This window comes from Mauremys mutica, chromosome 4 (assembly GCF_020497125.1).
Source record: "Mauremys mutica isolate MM-2020 ecotype Southern chromosome 4, ASM2049712v1, whole genome shotgun sequence".
Lineage (NCBI taxonomy): Eukaryota > Metazoa > Chordata > Testudines > Geoemydidae > Mauremys > Mauremys mutica.
Genome location: NC_059075.1, coordinates 147431989 through 147452865, shown reverse-complemented (window position 1 = coordinate 147452865; position 20877 = coordinate 147431989). Strand labels below are relative to the sequence as shown.

Sequence of the window (20877 nt, the reverse complement as noted above, 5' to 3'; positions counted from 1 at the left end):
CCGGCTGGAGGCCCTGATCTCCATGGCGGTCTCTAGGCACTGGGGAAATCTCAGAGGGAAAGAGCTGGAGCAGCCTGCATTTGGGGATGGGGATGGGGATGGGGCAGTGTGGCCTCCTGCTCCCTTTTCTCGTAAGTACAGACACAGCAAGTGCCAATCTTATCGCCAGCTCTTGATATCTGGAGCTTTTCTTCAAGACCCAGCTCCTGGAGTTCCCAAAGGATCTCAACACAGCGCCCCCTAGCGCTGCCCTGGGGCATTGGGCCAGCGCTGACTGCCAGGGGAGAGCGCCCCCTACTGAGCCCCCTGTGTCACAGCGCCCCCTAGCACTGACCTGGGGCATTGGGCCAGCGCTGACTGTCAGGGGAGAGCGCCCCCTACTGAGCCCCCTGTGTCACAGCGCCCCCTAGCACTGACCTGGGGCATTGGGCCAGCGCTGACTGCCAGGGGAGAGCGCCCCCTACCGAGCCCCCTGTGATACAGCGCCCCCTAGCGCTGCCCTGGGGCATTGGGCCAGCGCTGACTGCCAGGGGAGAGCGCCCCCTACCGAGCCCCTGTGTCACAGTGCCCCCTAGCACTGACCTGGGGCATTGGGCCAGCGCTGACTGTCAGGGGAGGGTGCCCCCTACCGAGCCCCCTGTGTCACAGCGCTCCCTAGCGCTGACCTGGGGCATTGGGCCAGCACTGACTGCCAGGGGAGAGCGCCCCCTATATACTTGCATCCCTGTGGGCTGCAGTGCTGATGTTCAGCCTGGCACTAGTCTCCAGCCAGCACCCACCAGAGGGACCCTCACTATGTCCTGAAGAGGATGACCAGGCCAGGCGGCACAAGCGCAAGTCCACAGGAGAGCACGCCAAGCGGGATCTCTGCAGTGAGCTCTGCCAGCCCAGCAGGCCCTGGGGCAATGGGCTCAGAAATCCACAGCTGACAGAGTGCCCCAGGCCCCACACAGCTCTCCCAAACCCAGTCGCCTGGTGAGTGGTGGGGGGAGCGCCATCACCGGGGAAGGTGTCTGTCAGGACAGGTGTCTGATACAGGTTTTCATCTGCCCTAGTGCGGCCATCTCTGCCCGTGGGCCCATGCAGCACCCCAGCCGTGGGTCACTAGTCCCAGCACTGCCTCACTTATGTGCTGAATCTCCCCTTTTACTGGCTGGTCAGTGTCTTTTCCCTCAATCCCCCACCCCCTCTGCCTATCCAGATACCCCATACCCCGCCTCCTCTGCATCTGCCCTCCGCTAGCCCAGCCCAGGAGTAGTCTGCAGGAGCAGAATTAAGGAGATGTGGGCAGAGTTAAGGTGATGGAGGGGCAGCGCCGGAGCTGAGTCCCTGCACCAGTAGCAAGTGCCCTTGTGTCATCACAATAGTCCAGGGCAGGGGCTGTAACTGGGGTGGGACTTGAAGTTAAAACTAGGGGCAGGGCCTTGGCACCTCCCCGGACAAAGCTCAGCTGCTCCAACCCGCCATGGGCTGCCCTTGTTGGCCACTTGAAGGGCCTGTGCTGCTCCACAGCATGCTAGGATGGGAGCAGCTCCAGAGGATTGTGGGAAATTCCTGCCATGCTGCCCCGAGCAGCAGCAGGCGTATTCAGTGGGGCCTGGCTGCTCTGTGCCCTGGAGGGGTTTGCCCCAGGGGTGTCACATGCAGTGAACATCAGCCCCTGCTCAGGAAGTGAGCTTGCAGCACAAAGGCCAGCCACTCGCAGCAGGCGGGAGCAGCTCACCCAGCTGACACCACGCAGCTTCGGGCAGGTTTCACTTGCCCCAACTTCCCTTTCTGCAGCGAGTCGCATGCTTACCCAATTCCCTTTCCGGGGCTGCGTCTGGTGGAACAGCCACCAGCTTTCATTCTCAGTTCCCCATCCAGCGCAGGCTCGTCTGTCTGGTGCCAGGAAAGAGGCGAGGGCCGGGCACTGAAGCAGATTCACAGATGTTCAGGCCTGGAGAGACCTTTAGATCAGCTAGGCCGACCTTCTGCATCACACAGGCCAGAGAACCCACCCAGTGGTCCATGCCTCCAGCCCACAACACCCGGCTGAGCCTGCTTGTTATACCAGCATCCTTCCTTTGCACTGAATGGAGGTGGGAGTCTGGGCAATTGCGCCTGTGACCCTGTGATTGCAAACCATCACGCCAAGGCAGGTTTTCCAATCCCTTCATCATTCTCTGACCCCTCTCCAATGTACCAGCACCTTCTGGGAGTGCGGGCTCCAGATCTGGGCTCCAGACTCCAGCAGCGGGCGCGCCAGGGCCAACTACAGAGGGTGGGTTACCCCTGCATTTCTGTCTCCACAGCTGAGCACGTACTCCACACTGCCCCACTGTGGCTGGGGGAGTTGTGGGGCGCACCCCCCTCTGCTCTGGCTGACTGGTGCTCCGCAGGCGCTCTGTGCTCTCCGAGCTATCAGCGCGGGGCTCCCATTGACACTCACGTACCAGCTCACAGAGGGGGATTTACTAGGGCCACCAGAAGCTGAGTGGCGCCAGCTCGCCCAGGCACCCAGCAGTCCCCAGTCCGGCCCCTAGGGGCAGCACAGTTCAAGGGGGCAGGGCCGTCCCAGTGCAATGCCTCCCCCACCCTTGCAGGCCAGTTGCCAGGCTGCTGCCCCCTGCCCTCTCCCCAGCCTGCTTCCCTTCCCCAACCTCCAGATGTTGTGCTCTGGGGGCATGGAGCCCTCTGCAATCTGGCTAATATGGCAGCCTCCTGGGCTGGCTCCTTCCCTGCTAGTGCAGGAAGTGTGTACGTGGGGCGAGGTGGCCCCCAGGAGTGGCCAGCCTCCAGGTCCTGGTCTCCTGGATCCCAACCAAGTGCACTTTCCCTGAGGCCAAAGGGGAAAGCCAGAGGTGGGAGCATTTGTTTGCTGCAGTTCGGTTATGTGTGGCTGCTTCAGGGTGACAACGGCAGCTCAACATGGCAGGGGGGAATGCGCCCTGCATGGTGCCAGAGGTGGTGAGGCAGCACGCTCAGTGTGCCACCGGCAGGTGGGTGTGACGGGGGGGTGCTCTCAGTGTGCCACTAGCAAGTGGGGGTGGCCGGGGGTTCTTAGTGTGAGAGATGGGGATGGTTGGGGGCATTCTCGGTGTCAGGTGGGCATGGCGGGGGAGTGCGCTTGGGGTGACGCTGGTGGGTGGGGGTGTGTGGCGGGGGAGCATGTTTGGTGTGACACCATGGGCGAGCATGGCGGGGGAGTGTGCTTGGGGTGACACTGGCGAGGGAGCAATAGAGGATTAGAATGGGGTCTGTTTAGATAACTTCAGCATCAAGGGGCATTCAAAGTAGGGGCAGGAAATTCAGTGTTATTTTACACTTGGGGGGACTGACCTCTGGAACTCCCTGCTACTAGATAGCGCCATGTCCCATAACTGCAGGCATTCTGGTGCTGCCCTGAAGCAGCTGGCTGGAGCTGGGACACCAAGTCAGAAGGGCCCCGGGGCTGACTCTATGGGATAACCCTGGTGAGGTTTGAGGGCTACTTCTCGACCCCCAGCCAATCAGCTCCTTGGGCTTCGGGCAGCCATCCAACCAGTAGCGAGGCTGGCAGGTGAAGCTGGTGGCTGGGTCCTGTGCCAGATCAGCAAAGCCCTTCCCTGCGGGCTCAGCAGTGAGGAGGTAAGGGGCAGGGGGCGCTGAGGCAAGGGGCCCGCACTCCAGCACGGAGACTGGCCTGGCGCGGGAGCTGCTGGTGGAGTCACCGCTCCCCCCCCCGGCAGGAGGGGTGGGGTGGGAGCTCACTGCCAGGGATGGTGCCGAGGAGGAGGCGGGCGGATGCCGAGATGGGGGGACCCTGCCGGAAAGGCAGGGAGAGCCTTCGCAGCAGGGGCCTCAGCTGGGCTGGATAGGTTGCCTGGGGCAGCGCAGCCGGGTTGGGCACTGTGCCCAGGGAATGAGTGGCAGGGGGACGGGTTGCCCAAAGGCCCCTTGGTAACTCGATTGCCCACCTTTGTTCCTGCTGCCAGGGATGCACCTGGCGATTCCCACAGCATCCTGCCAAGCAGCTGTACAGGTGGGCACTGGCCGGGCCCTCGCTCTGGGGGGGAGCTGCCCGGGACCTTGCCCTGGCTTCCAAAGCCCAGGCCTGGGATGGCACTGTTGGTGTGGGCCGCCTGTGGGCAGAATGGCCAGCTGAGCAGAGGGGCTGGGGCATGAGGGGGCATGGGAACTTGGGGCAGGGCCCTGCTACCCAGCCTGACAAGCCCCAGCTGAGGGGCTGGCTGGGCAGAGAGTGAGAGCACACGGCTCCCCTGGCTATCTGGCTTCCCCCACGTAAGGGGGTGTGTGCGGCCAGCACCTTCCATCCTCTTAGAGTGCTACAAAGGGGCTGGGTGCCCCTGGTGTTGGGAGAACTTGTGCGCGCGTGGGTGCAGGTGTGCCTAGGGGTGTGCACGTGTGGGTGCAGGTGTGCCTGAGTGTGCGGGTTCAGGTGTGCCTGAGTGTGTGTGTGTGTGTGTAGTGTGTGTGCGCACGTGTAGGCACAGGTTTGTGGGTGTGCCCCAGCGTGCACATGTCTGTGTGAACCCATCTGCCAGGTGCCTGGGAGAGCAACAAGCTCCAGGCTCAGTCCGTAAAAGAAATCAAACTAGAGCTCCCTCCTGCTGCCCTGCTCCTATTTCTGACCTCGGGACATTAACATGCCCCCTGCTGCCCCATGGCCATTGGTCCTCCCCCCTCGCACGCACTCAGTGCCATAGGGAACACGGACCCCCAAGGATCCCTCTATTGCAGGAGATGGGAAAACCCAGAGCCCCTCTCTGTCTATTTCCAAACAAGAAAACCAGCAAAGCCCAGCTCCGTGCTTCTGGAGCTTCCCTGCCTGTCCCCTTCTCGCCCCCCTCCCCCCGGATTCAGGGAGCCTCTGTCTGCCTTAGCACGTCCAGATCTCTTAGCCCTGCTGCAGACCTGCTGCCCAGCCTGCTGGAGCGGCGTGAAGATACCTTGGGTCAGGGCTAACTCCACTTTGTGCCACTGCTGCTCCAGCCAGGCTTCATGCTGAGGCCAGCTCAACCCTCTGCTGGGGCGCCCCCTGGCCAGGCTGCCGCAGCCACACTCCCTGGCACAGGACGAGCCTGCTCCAGGACCCGCTTATCGCCTCCAGAGCATCAGTCTCTCTGCTGAGCTCGGAGCGTGTTTACTTGACCAAGGCTCGCTGCTTCTCCAAGTGCGGCAACCCTCCTGCAGGGCTCATCCTGTGCAATTCCACTGCCCTTTCACGAGCGCTGTCTGGTGACCCTCCACTGCCCCTCGAAGGTGCCTGGCTCACTCGTTCATTGCACGGGGGGCCGAGGCGGCTGACTCAGCATCGTGGATTGCAGTGTGGTGTTCCTGGGATCTTCTGCTGCCGCGATGCTTCATGGGTCCCGCTCGAAATCCAAGGATGGGCTTGAGGGAGCTCTCTGTCATTACCTGGGCTTGGCCATGGGACGAGAGCGTCTGTTTTAGGAGGGTCTGGACTTCCCCACTTCTTGGGGTGCAATGTGCCCCACCTACAGATGTGCCAGTTGTGCAGAACAGCTGCATTCATTGCTAGCTTCACTACCTGACCTGACACTCCCAGGAGCCTTGCTTCACTTTGTGCTCCTCCCAGCGCACAATCAGCTCATCAGATTACACCCGCGCTTGTGGTAAATTCACCCCCACACACCCGCTTTCTCCACAGGCGGTTGGAATGCAGTGGTGCTCCAGCTGCGCCTTAGGGCGCACACTCAAACTGAGTCAGAGGCAGCTGTGGGCTCTCGCTGCTCCCCTGGGTTCTCAGGCCCTGCTACAAAGCTACCGTGGTTGGTTAGGCGCAGACTCACGGACAACACCTGCTTCTACACAGAGGGCAAAACCCCTCTGCTTTCTGCAACACGACTTTCCTCTCGCACGAGCTAGGATTTCCTTCCCCAGCCAAAGTCCACCAGCAACAGGCTTGGAGTGACCCCTCTCTCCGGGCCCAAGTACAGGCACAATCCTTTAGACAATTGACACAGAAACCTGAGAAACTGCAACACACGGAATTGTGGCTAAGCTAGCGTGAAGTCTGATGCAAATAAAGCCGACCAGAGCTGGTTTCCCCTTCTCCCCGACAGCAGAGAGCCTCATCCCTAGAGAAGTGGTTCTCAAACTTTTTGTACTGGCGATGGCGACCCCCTTCACACAGCATGATTCTGAAGGCGACCCCCCCCTTATAAATTAAACAATTTTTTTATTTAACACTATTTCAAATGTGAAATGTATAACCCCGTTGTTTAAAATGAATGGACTTTTTCTCACTGCTTTTAAATTAAGACTAAAACACATTTGTATCAAAATTATTGTTACAGTATAAGCAGAAAAGTGATTTTTTAAAAAAATAGTTACTGTTTAATACACAGGGCGTCTGCAGAGGGGCGGCCTCCTGCATCCCCCTGTTGTGTCTGACCCCCGCCTCTGGAGGGGACAGAGGCTGCTGGATCCCAAGGCACCCTGGCTGGAAGGGCCCTGTGTTGCAGATGCAGCATTGGGGTGAGGAGGAAGCACCGAGCCAGCCTTACAGCACCTCCACGATGCTGATGATCTGCTTGGCTGGTGTCCTGTCCGGTGTGCCAGCCCTGCGCCTCCCACTCAGCCCGGGCTGGGCGGCAGCTGGGACCACCCCCTGCCTGAGCAGTTGACGGGGGGGGGATTCCCCCCTCCATTCAGTGCTAAGTCAGCTCTGCCCTCCCCCTGGGACCTGCCCCCCCTCTCGTTTTTGCACCCCCCCCCAAGCAGGGGCTGTTGGGCCCCCTGGCAGAGGCCATTGGCAGTCTCCCCAGGGCAGCCCTACAGGGGCCAATGGCCCTGGGCCATTTACAACCATTAAGAGCAAATGAAGGGCTGGTGGGGTTTGATTTCAGTGGATGTTGGGAGCTGAAAGACCTTTGAGGAGCTGGGCACTTAGTCCTGGGGGGCCAGGGGCTTGGGGCTTGGGGGGGAGGCAGCGACAGGACCCCGTCCACACTGGAAAGGCAGGGGACTTGGCTTAAACTCGATCAGCAACCAGTGGGAAAGGCTGGGGATGGCCAGGCCTGGGTGCCGTAAGTCTGCCTCCAGCTTGGGGCGGGGGGGGAAGGCTGCATCTTGGCCCACAGCAGGCTGCAGGAGATGGGCTGGGCAATTCGCAGACCCTGCAGAGCCCCCCACCCTTGTTTAGTGATGGGGGGGGGTTCATAGGCAACACTGGGTCTCCCCATGCAGAGCACTGGGGGAGCAAGGCAAGGCCATCTGGGTCTCACCCCTGTGCAGTGCCGGGAGCCCTCTTTCCCTGACATTAGCTCCTGGAGGTGACTTTGGCCTGGCTGCTTCTTGGTGCCTCAGTTTCCCTTCTGTACCTGGGGCACCACTGCCACTATCCCTCGCTTACGGGAGCGGTAATTAGCAGGACAAGGAGCGGGCACGCCGATGGCAGGATAGACGTTCTGGCACAGGGCCCCAGCTGTGTCACCTCCCACACAGGATTCTGTGGGATTATTAGGGTGTGGGGTTTTCAGAATCAGATCATGACTAACCCCAGCCAAGATGATGGGTGGGAATCTGCCTGAGCCACCCTCTGGGTCAGGGAGAGTCAACCTCTGGGGCCGGGTCCCATGGGGGGGTAGGATGAGGGGAGAGGGGATCCTGGGGTGGGGGGGTTCCCAGGGCAGGGTCCCAGGAGGGTGGCGGTGAGGGGAAGGGGGTTCCCAGGGCAGGATCCCAGGAGGATGAGGGGAGGGGGGTTCCTAGGGCAGGGTCCCAGGGAGGTGAAGGGGGGGTTCCCAGGGCACAGTCCCAGAGTGTGTGGTGTGAGAGGAGGGGGGTTCCCAGGGCAGGGTCCCAGGGAGGGGGCGGTGTGAGGGGAGGGGGGTTCCCAGGGCAGGGTCCCGGGGGTGGTGGTGTGAGGGTGTTCCCCAGGCTCCTGCGTGGCTGTGGCTGGTGCCAATGAGGCGGTGTGTTGCGGCTGTGCCCAGCTCTCTGGGGTGCTCACAGCGCCCCCTGGCCATCATCCCCATCTCCGAGGCACTGCCCTGCTGTACATTTTTCACCCTGCTTTGTGTTTCCACAGAGGCGGGGAGCCGTCCCGCCCTCCCTGCTGTGCCCCAATTGGCTGCCACCCACCCACGAGGATTGCCGGGGTGAAGCACTCGGCAAACAACACTGCTGAGAGGGCTGAGTCGGAGGAAACCCCTGAGAGAAGCCAGCAAGGTGCCAAGCTCCCGCCTCAGCAGCACCCAACCCCGGAGTGCCTGGGCAGCACCTCAGGTACGTGCCACTCGCGGAGCCACTGCAATGGGGTGCCCGGCCTGGAACAGGGCCTTTCCCCTCTAGGGGGGCCTGCTCCAATCCGGCCCCAGGGTGGGGCACTGGCTGGCTGGGGGAAGCGGGGCAGGGAATGGGACATGGGGCCTTTCCCCTCTCCGGGGCGTCTACTCCAATCCAGCCCTGGGGAGTGGGGAGGGCTTGCTCAGGTGTGTGTGTGGGGGGGGACGGACATGGGGCCTCCTATCTGGTCCCAGAGTGGAGGGGGGCTGGCTGGCTGGCTCAGAGGGTCAGGGAATGGGCAGGGGGGCCCTCTCCTCTAGGGGGTGCTGGCTCTGATCCAAGCCCAGGGCAGGAACGAGCTGGAGTCCGTGCTGGCTGATATCTCCTGCTCGCCCCCTGTGGACAGCGCTGGGGCCTGTAGACTGGGTCCAGCTCACCAGGTGGCTAATGCAATAAGCGCAAATTGCACCTTGTGGGGAAGTGTCAGCGTGGCTGGGCCCTGGGGCAGCTTCTTGCCCCAGGAGGTCCCAGCCCTTCTGCTGTCTTGTGCGTGAGCGGAGCCAGGAGAGGCTTGTGGTAAGGCCCTGGGCGCTGTGCCCAGCCCTGGGCTGGCAGCCTCAGGACCAGCTAAAGCCCTGTTCCTGCAGGGGCTGAGCTGTGCCCCTCCACCAGGGCAGCAGGCACACATGGGGGCCAGGGCTATTATCCCCGATGTACTGATGGGAAGCAGGGCCCTCCGAGATCCAGGGCTGGCAGGGGTCCCAGAAGGGAGCCCAGTTCTCCTGAGTTCCACCCTCGTGCCTGAACAACAGGGCCAGCCCCTTCCTGGCTCTGTGCCTCAGTTTCCCCCATGGGAGGGGACAAAACTGCCCTGCTGCTCCCCCAAGGATGGCTGTAAGTCTGGATCCACCCAGGATGCAAGGGCCAGAGACCCATGCAGGGATGCCCAAGGCACAGGGGGGAGAAATGGGCTCTGGGTGGGCCCTGTACAGACCCCTGGGGGACACCACTATTTACTTCTCTCCATTCTGAAAACTGATCGTTTATTCCTACCCTTTATTTCCTAACTTTTAACCAGTTACTGATCCATGAAAGGACCTTCCCTCTTATCCCACGACAGCTTACTTTGCTTAAGAGGGATCTTGTCAAAGGCTTTCTGAAAGTCCAAGTACACTATATCCACTGGATCACCCTTGTCCACATGCTTGTTGACCCCCTCAAAGAATTCTAGTAGATTGGTGAGGCATGATTTCCCTTTGACTCCTCCCCAACAAACTGTGTTCATCTATGTGTCTAATAATTCTGTTCTTCACTACAGTTTCAACCAATTTGCCTGGCACTTAAGATAACTCACTGATCGCCCTGCTTTCTCAGTATGACGCAGGAGTCCTTCCCTCTTGCGCTCTCCTGCTTGTGCTTCCTCCCGGTATCCCATTTCCCCCACTTACCTCAGGGCTTTGGTCTCCTTCCCCCCGGTGAACCTAGTTTAAAGCCCTCCTCACTAGGTTAGCCAGCCTGCTTGCGAAGATGCGCCTCCTTCTCTTCGTTAGGTGGAGCCCGTCTCTGCCTAGCACTCCTCCTTCTTGGAACACCATCCCATGGTCAAAAAATCCAAAGCCTTTTCTCCGACACCACCTGCATAGCCATTCGTTGACTTCCACAATTCGACGGTCTCTACCCAGGCCTTTTCCCTGCACAGGGAGGATGGACGAGAACACCACTTGCACCTCAAATTCCTTTATGCTTCTTCCCAGAGCAATGTAGTCTGCAGTGATCTGCTCAAGTGATTCTTGGCAGTATCATTGGTGCCCACGTGGAGAAGCAGGAAGGGGTAGCGATCCGAGGGCTTGATGAGTCTCGGCAGTCTTTCCGTCACATCGCGAATCCTAGCTCCTGGCAAGCAGCAGACTTCTCGGTTTTCTTGGTCGGGGCAGCTGATAGATGACTCAGTCCCCCTGAGGAGGGAGTCCCCGACCACCACCAGCCTCCTCCTTCTCTTGGGAGCGGTGGTCGTGGAACCCCCATCCCTAGGACAGTGCATCTCGTGTCTTCCAATCGGTGGAGTCTCCTTCCACTCCCTTCCCTCAGATGTATCATCTAGTCCATTCTCCGCATTAGTACCTGTGGAGAGAACATGAAAACGGTTGCTCACCTGTGTCTCCGTTGCTGGTACATGGACGGTCCTCTTTCTTCTTCTGGAGGTCACATGCTGCCAAATTTCTTCACTGTCCTTCTGTTCCCACTGCGCAGCCTGCTCCGATTCTTCAGAACGTTGTGCCCGTAGAAGCATATCCTGACGTCTGTCCAGGAAATCTTCATTTTCTCTTATGCAACGCAGGGTCAATACTTGTTTCTCCAGACCTCGAACCTTCTCTTCCAATATGGAGACCAGCTTGCACTTTGTACACACAAAGTCGCTTCTGTCCTGGGGAAGAAAGACAAACATGGGACATGAGGACCAGCCCTGGGACAGGGGAGAGGCCCAGGACAGGGAGGGGAGCTGGCAGTCAGATGGCTGAGTCCCATGGGTCCCAGCTGCTCTCCTCGGGCCTGTTTGGGCCTGCTGCCCGAGCTATATGCAGAGATCAGAGCCAGATGCCCGGGGGCTCCTAGACCCACACATCTCCTCTCACTGCTCAGACCTGCCTGGGGTGGGTCGCACCCCCTCCTTGGACAAGCTGGGCCACCCCAGGCAGAGAGGCGGGTTAGCGGCTCCAACAGGTTTGGCCTGTTACAAGTGCCTGGGAACGTAAGTGGGTGGGGTGAGTGGGTGACAGGCTCCTGCTCCCAGTCCTAGCATGCACCCAGGCAGGAGCTGGTGTTCGCTGTGCACCCCCAGGCTAAGCTTTGGGCTTTCCTTTGGGCTCTCTGCCCCCCTCTGCTGGCCGCACCGTGCCCCAGGCTTAGGGCTCTGCTCCTGTGCCCTCTAGCCAGGGAGAGAATGCAGGCAGAGTCCCCTGCGCCCAGCAGGAACAAACAGGAGCCAGGTCCCTTGCTCAGAAGTCCAAGTCTGCTGCTCTCTGCTTCCTCCAGGGTCCCGCTCTCTGCTGCATCTCTCGCTGCCTGGCTGCTATTTCACTCAGAACCAATCAGTCTTGCCCCACCCCCCACATTTGCAATCAATCCCAGAGAAACTCCTTTGCTTGTTTCAGAGGGGTAGCCGTGTTAGTCTGTATCAGCGAAAAGAACGAGGAGTATTTGTGGCGCCTTAGAGACTAACATATTTATTTGGGCATAAGTTTTCGTGGGCTAAAACCCAGATGACAAGAAAACCCAGTGGGTTTTAGCCCAAGAAAACTTATGCCCAAATAAATGTTAGTCTCTAAGGTGCCACAAATACTCCTCGTTCCTTAGCTTGTGATTAGCTTTGCCATGAGGTTCATTGCCTTGGACAGTGGCTTCCTGTTGTTTCCAGCTATCACTACACACAAGGATATGTAATTGCTCCATTCCTTTGGCCTGAAAGACAGGTGCTTAGCACAGCCATTGGCTTTAACCAGGTCTATGACTTTCGATAGATCAAAGCCACCAACATCTTCCAGGGTAACAACATGGACACAAAAGGAGACATCCCAGGGAAGGCGCCCACGGGTAGCGACACAGGCAAGACGGACTCCAAAGCTGCTGGGTGAGAGGCCGAGTGCCTAGAGACACCAAGCTCTGTGGGTCACCACAGCTGTCAGGGAGGTGTGGTGCAGAGCCGAGTGGGTTTAAGGCTTGGGGCAGCCGAACTCCCCCTCCACACACACACACATACACACAAAGGGGTCCAGGCCAAGCCCTGCTGGCTGCAGCAGGGTTAGGGCCTAGGAGGGGAGTGGCAGAGCTGGGCTCTTGCACTAAGCCACCAGTCCCTGCCCCTCAGAGCATCTCACTGGGGAGAGCACCCAGTGTGGGAGTCTCCTCCCAACCAAACCAACACACAGCACAGGCCAGGCAGGCCCATCCTCACACTGCCAGCAGGGAGCCATGGGCCACAGGCCGGTAGGGTCACACCTGTGTGGGTCACTGATGGGAGGATAAATCAGGACTCTGAACAACTGCAGGGCAGAGCTGGGATAGAACCCAGCAGTCCTGGCTCCCACCTGCCCCACCCCCCTCTAACCACCAGACCTCACTGCCCTCCCCAAGCCAGCAAAGAACACAGGAGCCCTAGCCCCCAGCCCTGCCCCGCCTCTAACCACCAGACCCCCCTCGCCAAGTTGGGCTAGAACCCAGGAATCCTGGCTCAGAGCACCCCGCTCTAACCCAGCGACAGAACCGAGGAGCCTGCCTGCCCCCCGCTCTAACCACCAGACCAGACCCCACTCCGCTCCCAGAGCAGGGGTACAACCCGGGAGTCCTGGCTCCCAGCGCTGGTGGCTCTAGGTCTCTGCCCTCCCCTGGCTCAGCCCGGCCCCAGCCAATCACCGTCCTCCACCGGAGGGCCGGTGCCCAATCAGCAGCAGCATAACAGGAACGGGGTGGGGCTGTGCCAATCAAAAGGTAGTGGTACCTTGTACGGAGGGGATCAGGTACCGAGGGTGATGCCCGCTGCAGGGGGCGGGGCTAACAGGTAGTGGGGCGGGGCCTGTTGCAGGAGCAGGGTGATCAGGCAGTGAGGCCGGGGCTTGCTCCATGGGGCAGTAGGGGGCAGAAGAGGGTTGTGGGATGGTGTCCAAGTTGGGGCTGCCCCCCCATCTTTGATTTCACTGTAATCCCCACCCCTTTGGGCCCCTCTGGGGCCGGACCACTCCCCTCCCCATCTTCACCCTCCCCAGGGGGCAGCCCCTCCCTATTGCCTGTGTCTCCCCCCCCCCGGGTTGGGGACTGTGGAGATGGGCATGGTCAGAGGCTCAGAGGCCATGGGGATGGGCAGAGGCTGCAGTGGGAGAGGAGCTAGGGTCTCAGAGGCTGTGGGGATGGGCAGAGGCTGCAGTGGGAGAGGGGCTAGGGTCTCAGAGGCTGTGGGGATGGGCAGGGGATGCAGGGGAAAGGAATTGGGGTCTCAGAGGCGGTGGGGAAGGGCAGGGGGTGCAGGGGGAGGGGATTGGGGTCTCAGAGGCTGTGGGGATGGGCAGGGGATGCAGGGGAAAGGGATTGGGGTCTCAGAGGCGGTGGGGAAGGGCAGGGGGTGCAGGGGGAGGGGATTGGGGTCTCAGAGGCAGTGGGGAAGGGCAGGGGGTGCAGGGGGAGGGGATTGGGGGCTCAGAGGCTGTGGGAATGGGCAGGGGGAAGGATTGGTGGTCGTGGAGGTGGATGGAGATGGGTGGGGATCAGTGGCTGAGTGGATGGAGAGCTGGGGATGTGGGTGGGGCTCCGGGTCCCCCCAGCACAGGCTGACCCACCCCCTCCCCCAGCATGAACCCCTATGTGGGTTTGGTGAGCAGCCTGCGCAGTGCCTGGCTCACGGGGAAGACGCGCGCCGCTGAGCACCGGGTCTCCCAGCTGGAGGCGCTGGGCCGCTTCCTGGATGACAAGAAACAGCCCATCCTGGACGCCATGGCCTCGGACATGCGCAAGGTGAGCCGGATGGGGCTGAGCCTAGAGCCCAGTGCAGAGCAAGGGGGGGTGGGCAGGTCTCCCTGTAGGGCAGGGTTGGGGGGAATGGGGGTCTCCCTGGGGATCCCCTACAGCACAGAGAGCAGGGGGTGCACTGGGGTCTTGTCTGGCCAGGTTTCTGGCCCACCCTCCTCCCCACAGGAACCGGGTCATGCGCTGAGTGAGGTGATTGTGGCGCGTGGTCCCCTCTCTTCTCCCCTGGGGGTGGGATTGTGTGTGCACGTGGAGGTGTTTTGGTAGGGTCTAGTTAAATGCCCTTGCTGCTCTGGGTTCTGTCAGCGAAGGCCCGTGGGAGCAGCGCCTGCCCTTGGAGGGGTAGGGCTGGGACGACCCTTCGTTCCCGGGACAGTTCATTCCCTGGGCTCTGACCGGCCCCCAAGGAGGCTCTGTCTCCTGGAGAGTCCCCCGGGCCCAAGGAGTGGAGCTGTTGACCCCAGTCCCCATCCCAGGGCTCTAGGCTCTGTTAGATATGCCGGGCCTAGGCCATGGTCTCTCTAGTCCCTGGGGTGCCAGTGCCGGGCGAGAGAACGGGGTGAGGGGCTCCTGGCAGCCCGTGATGCTGAGGAGACGCACTAAGGTGACTTGCCTCAGCTGGCATTTCCTGCGGGCGGGACGGCTTCGTGCCCAGGCCTGTCGTGTTGCTGGGGGCCAGCGGGGAGGTGACAAAGCTGATGGGCAGGGGTTGAAGCTAACGCTGCTGTGTGCCCCCAGCCCCCCTTCGAGGTGGAGATCTCCGAGATCATCCTGGTCAAGAACGAGGTCAACGACGCACTCAACAACCTGTCGAGCTGGATGAAGGACGAGTTCGTGGAGAAGAACCTGGTAAGGGGGAGACGCCCCCGGAGCTGAGCAGGCAGGGGAACCCCACTGGGGCTGAGCTGCGGGGATGGGGGAGGCGGGAACGAGCATCCAGGGCTGAGCCGGGGCTTGCTCCCCCCGTCCGAGCTAGGGCTCCTATCCCCACGGCTGAGTTCAGTCCCCCACACCCACCCCAGGACCTGGGACCCGCTGCCCCCAGCTCCTGATGCCGAGGCCTCCCCTGCAGGTGACTCAGCTGGACACGGCCTTCATCCGGAAGGAGCCCTATGGAGTGGTGCTGATCATCGGGCCCTGGAACTACCCCTTGCAGCTCATCCTGGTGCCCCTGGTTGGGGCCATCGCAGCCGGTGAGTCAGGGATCTAAACCCCCCAAGCCTGGAACCTGCCCCAGGCAGAGGTCCCACCCCCAGCATGGTCCCCACATGCTCCGGGCCAGGGCTCCTGACCCATAACCTTTCCCCAGCACCAAATGAGGCTCCTGGTGTGTTCTCCTGGGTCATCTCCTTGCAGTGCTCCCCAGTGGCAGATCGGGGTGCTATGGCGAGGCCCTGGGGAGGGGAGGTGTCTGTGCTGCGCAGTAACATCCCGCCTGCTCCCCCAGGGAACTGTGTGATCATCAAACCCTCCGAGATCAGCAGCAGCACTGAGAAGCTCCTGGCTGAGATGCTGCCCAGTTACCTGGACAAGGTAAGGAGCTGCCCTCTCCCCGGGCACCACGCCCATCTCCTGTTCCCAAAGCGCTGAGCCACTCCTGCAGGCCTAGCACCATGCCCAGCCCCCTACCCCATGCCCCAGCCCCCCACCCCCAGCTCTCCTCTGTGCCCCCCCAGTATTTCGACCACTGGGGTGGGGCAGAGTAAAGGGGGCAGGATGAGGATCACCCCACACACCCTCCCCTCTCCGATTGCAGGACTGCTTTGCTGTGGTGACCGGGGGCCCTGCGGAGACCACCCAGCTCCTGGAGAACAAGTTCGACTACATCTTCTTTACAGGTATGTCCCAAGTGACCCAGCCCCCGCCCCTCTCCATGGTCACCTCCCCTTCCACTCCAAGGGGCACCGTCCAGCCCCCCTACACACGTCCTCTGCCTTCCCCCTCCCAGGGGCTGCCCCCAGAGCCCATTGCCACGGTGCACACTCAGGGCCCGGCCAGTGGCTCTGGGCCCCTTGGTGTTGTCCTGACTGGGCCAGGAGGGGGCCCTCTGGGGCTGGGATCCCAGCTGAGTGACTCTCTGAGCCCTGAGGCCCCTGAAGGTGGGGGCTGGGAGTGACTGGAGCCCCCAGCCAGATGCAGGGTCCTTCCCCTTCCTGGGCAAGGCCGGGGCTGCCTGCATCCCAAGGCCCCTGGCGCCCCAGGCCGGGTGGAAGAGTGGCGGGTCTCTGCCCTGACGCGTCTCTCCCACCCCCGCAGGCAGCCCCCAAGTGGGCAAGATCGTGATGGCAGCTGCGGCCAAGCACCTGACGCCGCTGACGCTGGAGCTGGGGGGCAAGAACCCCTGCTACGTGGCCGACGAGAGCGACCTGCAGAACGTGGCCAACCGGCTGGTCTGGGGGCGCTGCCTCAACGCGGGGCAGACCTGCGTCGCGCCCGACTACGTGCTGTGCAGCGCGGAGACGCAGGAGAAGCTGCTGCCCGCCCTGCGCCACGCCATCACCCAGTTCTTCGGCCCCGAGCCCCGGGAGTCGCCCGACTTCGCCCGCATCATCAGTGACAAGCAGTTCCAGCGCATCCAGGCCCTGCTGGGCAGCGGGCGCGTGGCCATCGGGGGGCAGACGGACGAGAGGGAGCGCTACATCGGTGAGGGCTCCGGGGGACCCATCCATGCCGGGGCTCGGGGCTCCGGGGGACTCATCCATGCCGGGGCTCGGGGCTCCGGTGAACCCATCCATGCCAGGGCGTGGGGGCTCAGGGGGACCCATCCATGCCAGGGTGCGGGGGCTCAGGGGACCCATTCACATCAGGGAGCAGGGGCCTTGGGCTGAGGATCCAGGGATCCAGGCAGGGCACGGGGAGCCCTGATGGTGGAAAAATGAGCACTGGGAGCTCTGGTGGCAGGGCAGGGCCTGTGGGGAGCTCCGGTGCCAGGGCAGGGCTGGATGGGGGCAGACCCATGGTGCATGAGGGCTGCCATGTGCCCCTGTGCAGTGAGTGATGCCCCCCCACAGCCCCCACAGTGCTGGCGGACGTGCAGCCGTCAGACCCTGCCATGCAGGAGGAGATCTTCGGGCCCGTCCTGCCCATCGTCACCGTGCCCAACGTGGACGAAGCCATCGCCTTCATCAACCGCCGGGAGCGGCCGCTGGCCATGTACGTCTTCGCCTCCGACAGCAAGGTGCGGGGCAGGGATCTAGGGCGAGTTCTGGCTGAGGACTCATGCCCGGGCCCAGGGCAGGCTCTGTGCCGGAACCGGCCTTTCACCCGTTCACTGCTGGGGCAGTGCGACCCCCCCACCCTGGGGCCAGTCTCCACAGGGGAATGGCTCTGCTTGGCACCCCAAGGCAGCTGCCCCCCGTGTGGACACTCTTGGGTGGGTTCAGGAGCAGATGTGCTGGGCTTCACTCCAGTAGATTGGGAGGAGGCCAAAGCTGAACCCCTGTGAAGCGGAGTGAGAGCGTCCAGACGGGGTGGCACTGTGAGACTGTATGACCGACATGAAACCAGCCCAGGTCTCTGTCAGCCATGAGGACAGAACTGGGGCCCTTCAGGGATCAGCACAGGGCCCCAGCCACAGAGTCACCCTGTGTGCATCATGCACACAGTGCATGGCACTGGCTGGTGGGTAGCAGAAGCTGCCCTGGTGCCTGCAGCCCTCTCAATTCTATGTTGGTCTGACTGTCCAGGGTGAACATGCACCACCCTGGTGGGAGAAGTGGGGAGGAGCGTGGCTGTTACAAGGCGAGGGCTGAACTCCCGCACCTGCCTGGGCAGTGACGTAACCGTGAGGGCAAGGGGGCAGGAGAGGACGGGCTGGAGAACATGGCTGGGCTGGATAGGAATTGGAGAGACTGCTCCAGTGTCCCACACCCCGCCCAAGCCTGGTTGCCCCTCCCGGAGGGAAGCAGCTGTGTGGGAGGGGCTCCGGGCCAGCTGATGGGGTGGCACTGGGGGGAGCTGCGGGTAGGTACCAGGTGGGAATGGGGCTCCCTCACTCCCCATTTCTTCTTCCTACCAGCTGGTGCACCGGGTGCTGGAGCGGACGAGCAGCGGCGGTTTTGGTGCCAACGACACCATAATGCAGATGACGCTAATCTCACTGCCCTTCGGTGGGATTGGTACGTCTGGGCCCCAGCTAACCCCGTTCCCTGCCCCCCAGGCGGGGACTGAGCCCCCGGGGCCCACCAGATGCACAGCCCGGGAAGGGGCCTGTCTGCCACGGGGTTCCTGGAACGTCGGGGCCTGGCTTTAACCAGCTCCAACCATTGCAGCCCGGAGCTGTGCAGCGGCCTAGTCCTAGAAGAGCGTGTGGACTCCCACCGCTGACCCCGCTGCCTGCAGAGACATGGGCTGGGGGCAGGGCCCAGCATTTCTGCCCAGGGCATAGTGCACACACTGGGCCTTGGCTGGGGACACTGGGACCGCACGGAGCAGCCCAGGGACCTGCTGCTCGGCTGCGTCTCCTCCAGTGTCATTAGGGCCTGTAGCTATCCCATGGCTGAGTTTCACTATGTGGGCAGATCCCCGTGGGCTGGGATCCACCGTGGGAGGATGCATGACTGGGCCCCATGCCTGAGCTTGAGCCACGCTGTGTGGGCAGGGCCCAGTGGGCTGGGATCGTATGGGGGGGGACGGGGGTGTGGCTGGGCCCCGTGACTGAACCGCGCTGTGTGGGCAGGGCCCAGTGGGCTGGGATCATACTGTGGGGGTGGGCGCGGCTGGGCCCTGCCCTGAGCCCATGTCTGAGCTCTGCTCTGTTTCTAGGGAACAGCGGGCTGGGCTCGTACCACAGCAAGTTCAGCTTCGACACCTTCTCTCACCACCGGGCCTGCCTCCTGCGCAGCATGGGCCTGGAGACCGTAAACGCCCTGCGCTACCCCCCCTACGGCGAGCGCAAAAAGGGGCTGGTGCTCTCCACCTTCGGGATCAAGCGCAAGGGCACCTGCACCCTGCTGTGACGGGAGGGTCGGCCCAGACCTGCCACCCAGCACCGTACAACCCACTGGCTGCCTGCCGGCCATGGGGGAGAAGGCCTGGCCAACCTTAGGAGGCCCCCTCCAAAGGGGTTAAATACTCTTCGTCCAACTCCTTCATCTTCCTAGGAGACGGGCACAGCTTCCTCCATCCCAGCTCTGGGAACTCCTGCCTGTCCTAGCCCAGCCTCTTGCTTCTTGGGTGATGGGGAGAGAGCTTCCCCCACCCCACATCCCCCACAGAGACAGATGCTGGGAGGGGGGAAATGCCAAGGGGGCTGCCCAGGAATGATGCCCCCAGGCCAGGTGTCTGCCCCCCCAAGGAGACATGTGGGCCATGTAATCCCAGTGGTGCCCTCCCACACTGGTGCCCCTGTCAGGCTGCTGCTGTGTTGCCCGGGAAGGGCAGTGCCATCCTCCCATTGCATGCTGGGGACAGGTGTCCTGGAGCCGAAGGACCCTGCTCCGAGCGGGATGCGGGCTGAAGGGGCAGTAAGGGCAGCCTGCGACCCAGCCTGCTCTCAGGGACTCACTCCTGCCTCAGACATGCCCCCTGTGCTGGCTTAGCCTCATGCTCCCATCATACTCTCTGCTGTCCACCCCTCGCTGCCTGGGCCCCCTGCTCCGTGCTTTGCCCTGCGTAGATTTTGGTTTAGTAAAGATTCGGTGTTGAACTCGCCTGCCTGGCCTGGTCCTGCAGGTCCTTCGCCCTCCCTGGCTCTGGCTCAGCCGGCAGCATGGGCGGGGCTGGGGTGAGGCCCCCAGAGAGGGGACTAGGCACAGCAGCCAGAATGGCCAGGGTCTGCCCCCCACCCCCATCTTCTCCCTGCTGCCAAGGAGCAGCTTGTGGGAGAATGAAAGACAAGGAGCAACAGCCGGGGGGAGCCCTGCGGGTTGGGATTGAGGGGCACTAGCGAGGGGGGCAGGGCTGGGATGGCAGGGGTCTGTGGGTCAGCATTGAGGGGCACTGGCACAGCTGGGGGTGGGAGGAGCCCAGGGCTGGGACAGCAGGGGGGCTGAGGGTAAGGATTGAGGGGCACTGGAAGAGCTGTGGGGGGAGCCCAGGGCTGGGATAAGAGGGGGCTGTGGGTGGCCCCAGTGGGCTAAATTCAAGGTGTGAGTTAATTTTCAAGTCCTTCACTGCAAGTGGCCCAAGCCAGCTCCAAGGGCCCCGTCCCTCTGTTCTTCCCCATGGCCACAGCTCAGTGCCTCTGGGGCCGGGCGCTCGAGGGGGAAGCCCCTGAGAGCTGGTTGTGGGCTCTCTGGGCAGTGGGGGTGTGGAATTCCTTAGCAGGGCCAGCCGCAAACCAAGGCTCCCCATGGCAGAGCTGGGAGTAGCCCCCAGAGGCACAGACTGGGTGGCTGAGCCCTGCCGTGCAGACTGACCGTGCCACATTACTGTCTGCATATGCGCAGACTTAGCCCCTCGGCCACACGCTCCTCCCTCGGGGACAAAACAAAACCCACGTCCCTGGGCCCTGGCAAATAGCGAATCCCATGGGGCAAGGGTGGGTCCCTCCACTGTGGCTGCCCCACGCAGCCTTTGTGCTCCTAGCTGGGGCTCAGGGGCCCAGGTCCAAAGACGGTCTAGGAAACCTCTTCCCTTTTTATTGCACATGAAGGAGTTTGTGTTGTTCCAGTTTCCTTTTCATCTCACTTGTGGAATTGGCCCAGCGAGAAGAACTGGGACTGACCCACCAGGAACTGTTCCTACAGCCGCTGGGCCAGGGTATTCCACTTTAGATGGGCACGTGCTCCCATGTGCAATGGTAGTGCCCAGTGGGGCCATGACTGTGCTCCATAGATGAGGACACAAAGTGCCTCACCCATCCCCCCTGCCCAGCTAAAAACAGCCCCCATCACCTCACCCATCCCGCTCCACCCAGCCAGACAACCCCCACTGCCTCACTCATCCTGCCTTGCCTAGCCACAACCACACCCCAGTCCTTGTCTCCCAATTAAAAACCATTTGGAATGAGATTTAGGAATTGTTTAAAAACATTTCACTAGATACCCAAAGAAGTCAGTCAAGAAGAAAGACCCCACTGGCTAAAAAACCAACCTAACTTAGAGGAAAGTGAAGTTAGTAATAGAATATATATAAGAAATGGAAGACAAGGCAGGTTGATAGTAATGGATAGAAATCAGAAGCTAG

General features: G+C 61.7%; 1 protein-coding gene across 1 annotated transcript; it reads left to right on the top strand.

The window, feature by feature from the left end:
- Positions 1 to 13575: 13575 nt before the first annotated feature.
- LOC123369662 (aldehyde dehydrogenase family 3 member B1-like) lies at positions 13576 to 18707 on the top strand. The gene is made up of 9 exons (XM_045015519.1): positions 13576 to 13737; positions 14488 to 14598; positions 14822 to 14942; positions 15197 to 15282; positions 15506 to 15587; positions 16006 to 16392; positions 16761 to 16927; positions 17768 to 17867; positions 18514 to 18707. The coding sequence occupies exons 1-9, from the start codon at positions 13576 to 13578 to the stop codon at positions 18705 to 18707; spliced, it is 1410 nt and encodes a 469-aa protein (XP_044871454.1).
- Positions 18708 to 20877: the final 2170 nt, after the last annotated feature.

What these genes read in the sequence shown, in the direction of transcription:
- LOC123369662 (XM_045015519.1), top strand. Translation starts at nt 13,576, where the DNA reads ATGAACCCCTATGTGGGTTTGGTGAGCAGCCTGCGCAGTGCCTGGCTC. An exon ending in GGTTGGGGCCATCGCAGCCG is followed by an intron (nt 14,943 to 15,196) that starts GTGAGTCAGGGA and finishes CTGCTCCCCCAG; the next exon opens with GGAACTGTGTGATCATCAAA. An exon ending in CGAGAGGGAGCGCTACATCG is followed by an intron (nt 16,393 to 16,760) that starts GTGAGGGCTCCG and finishes GCCCCCCCACAG; the next exon opens with CCCCCACAGTGCTGGCGGAC.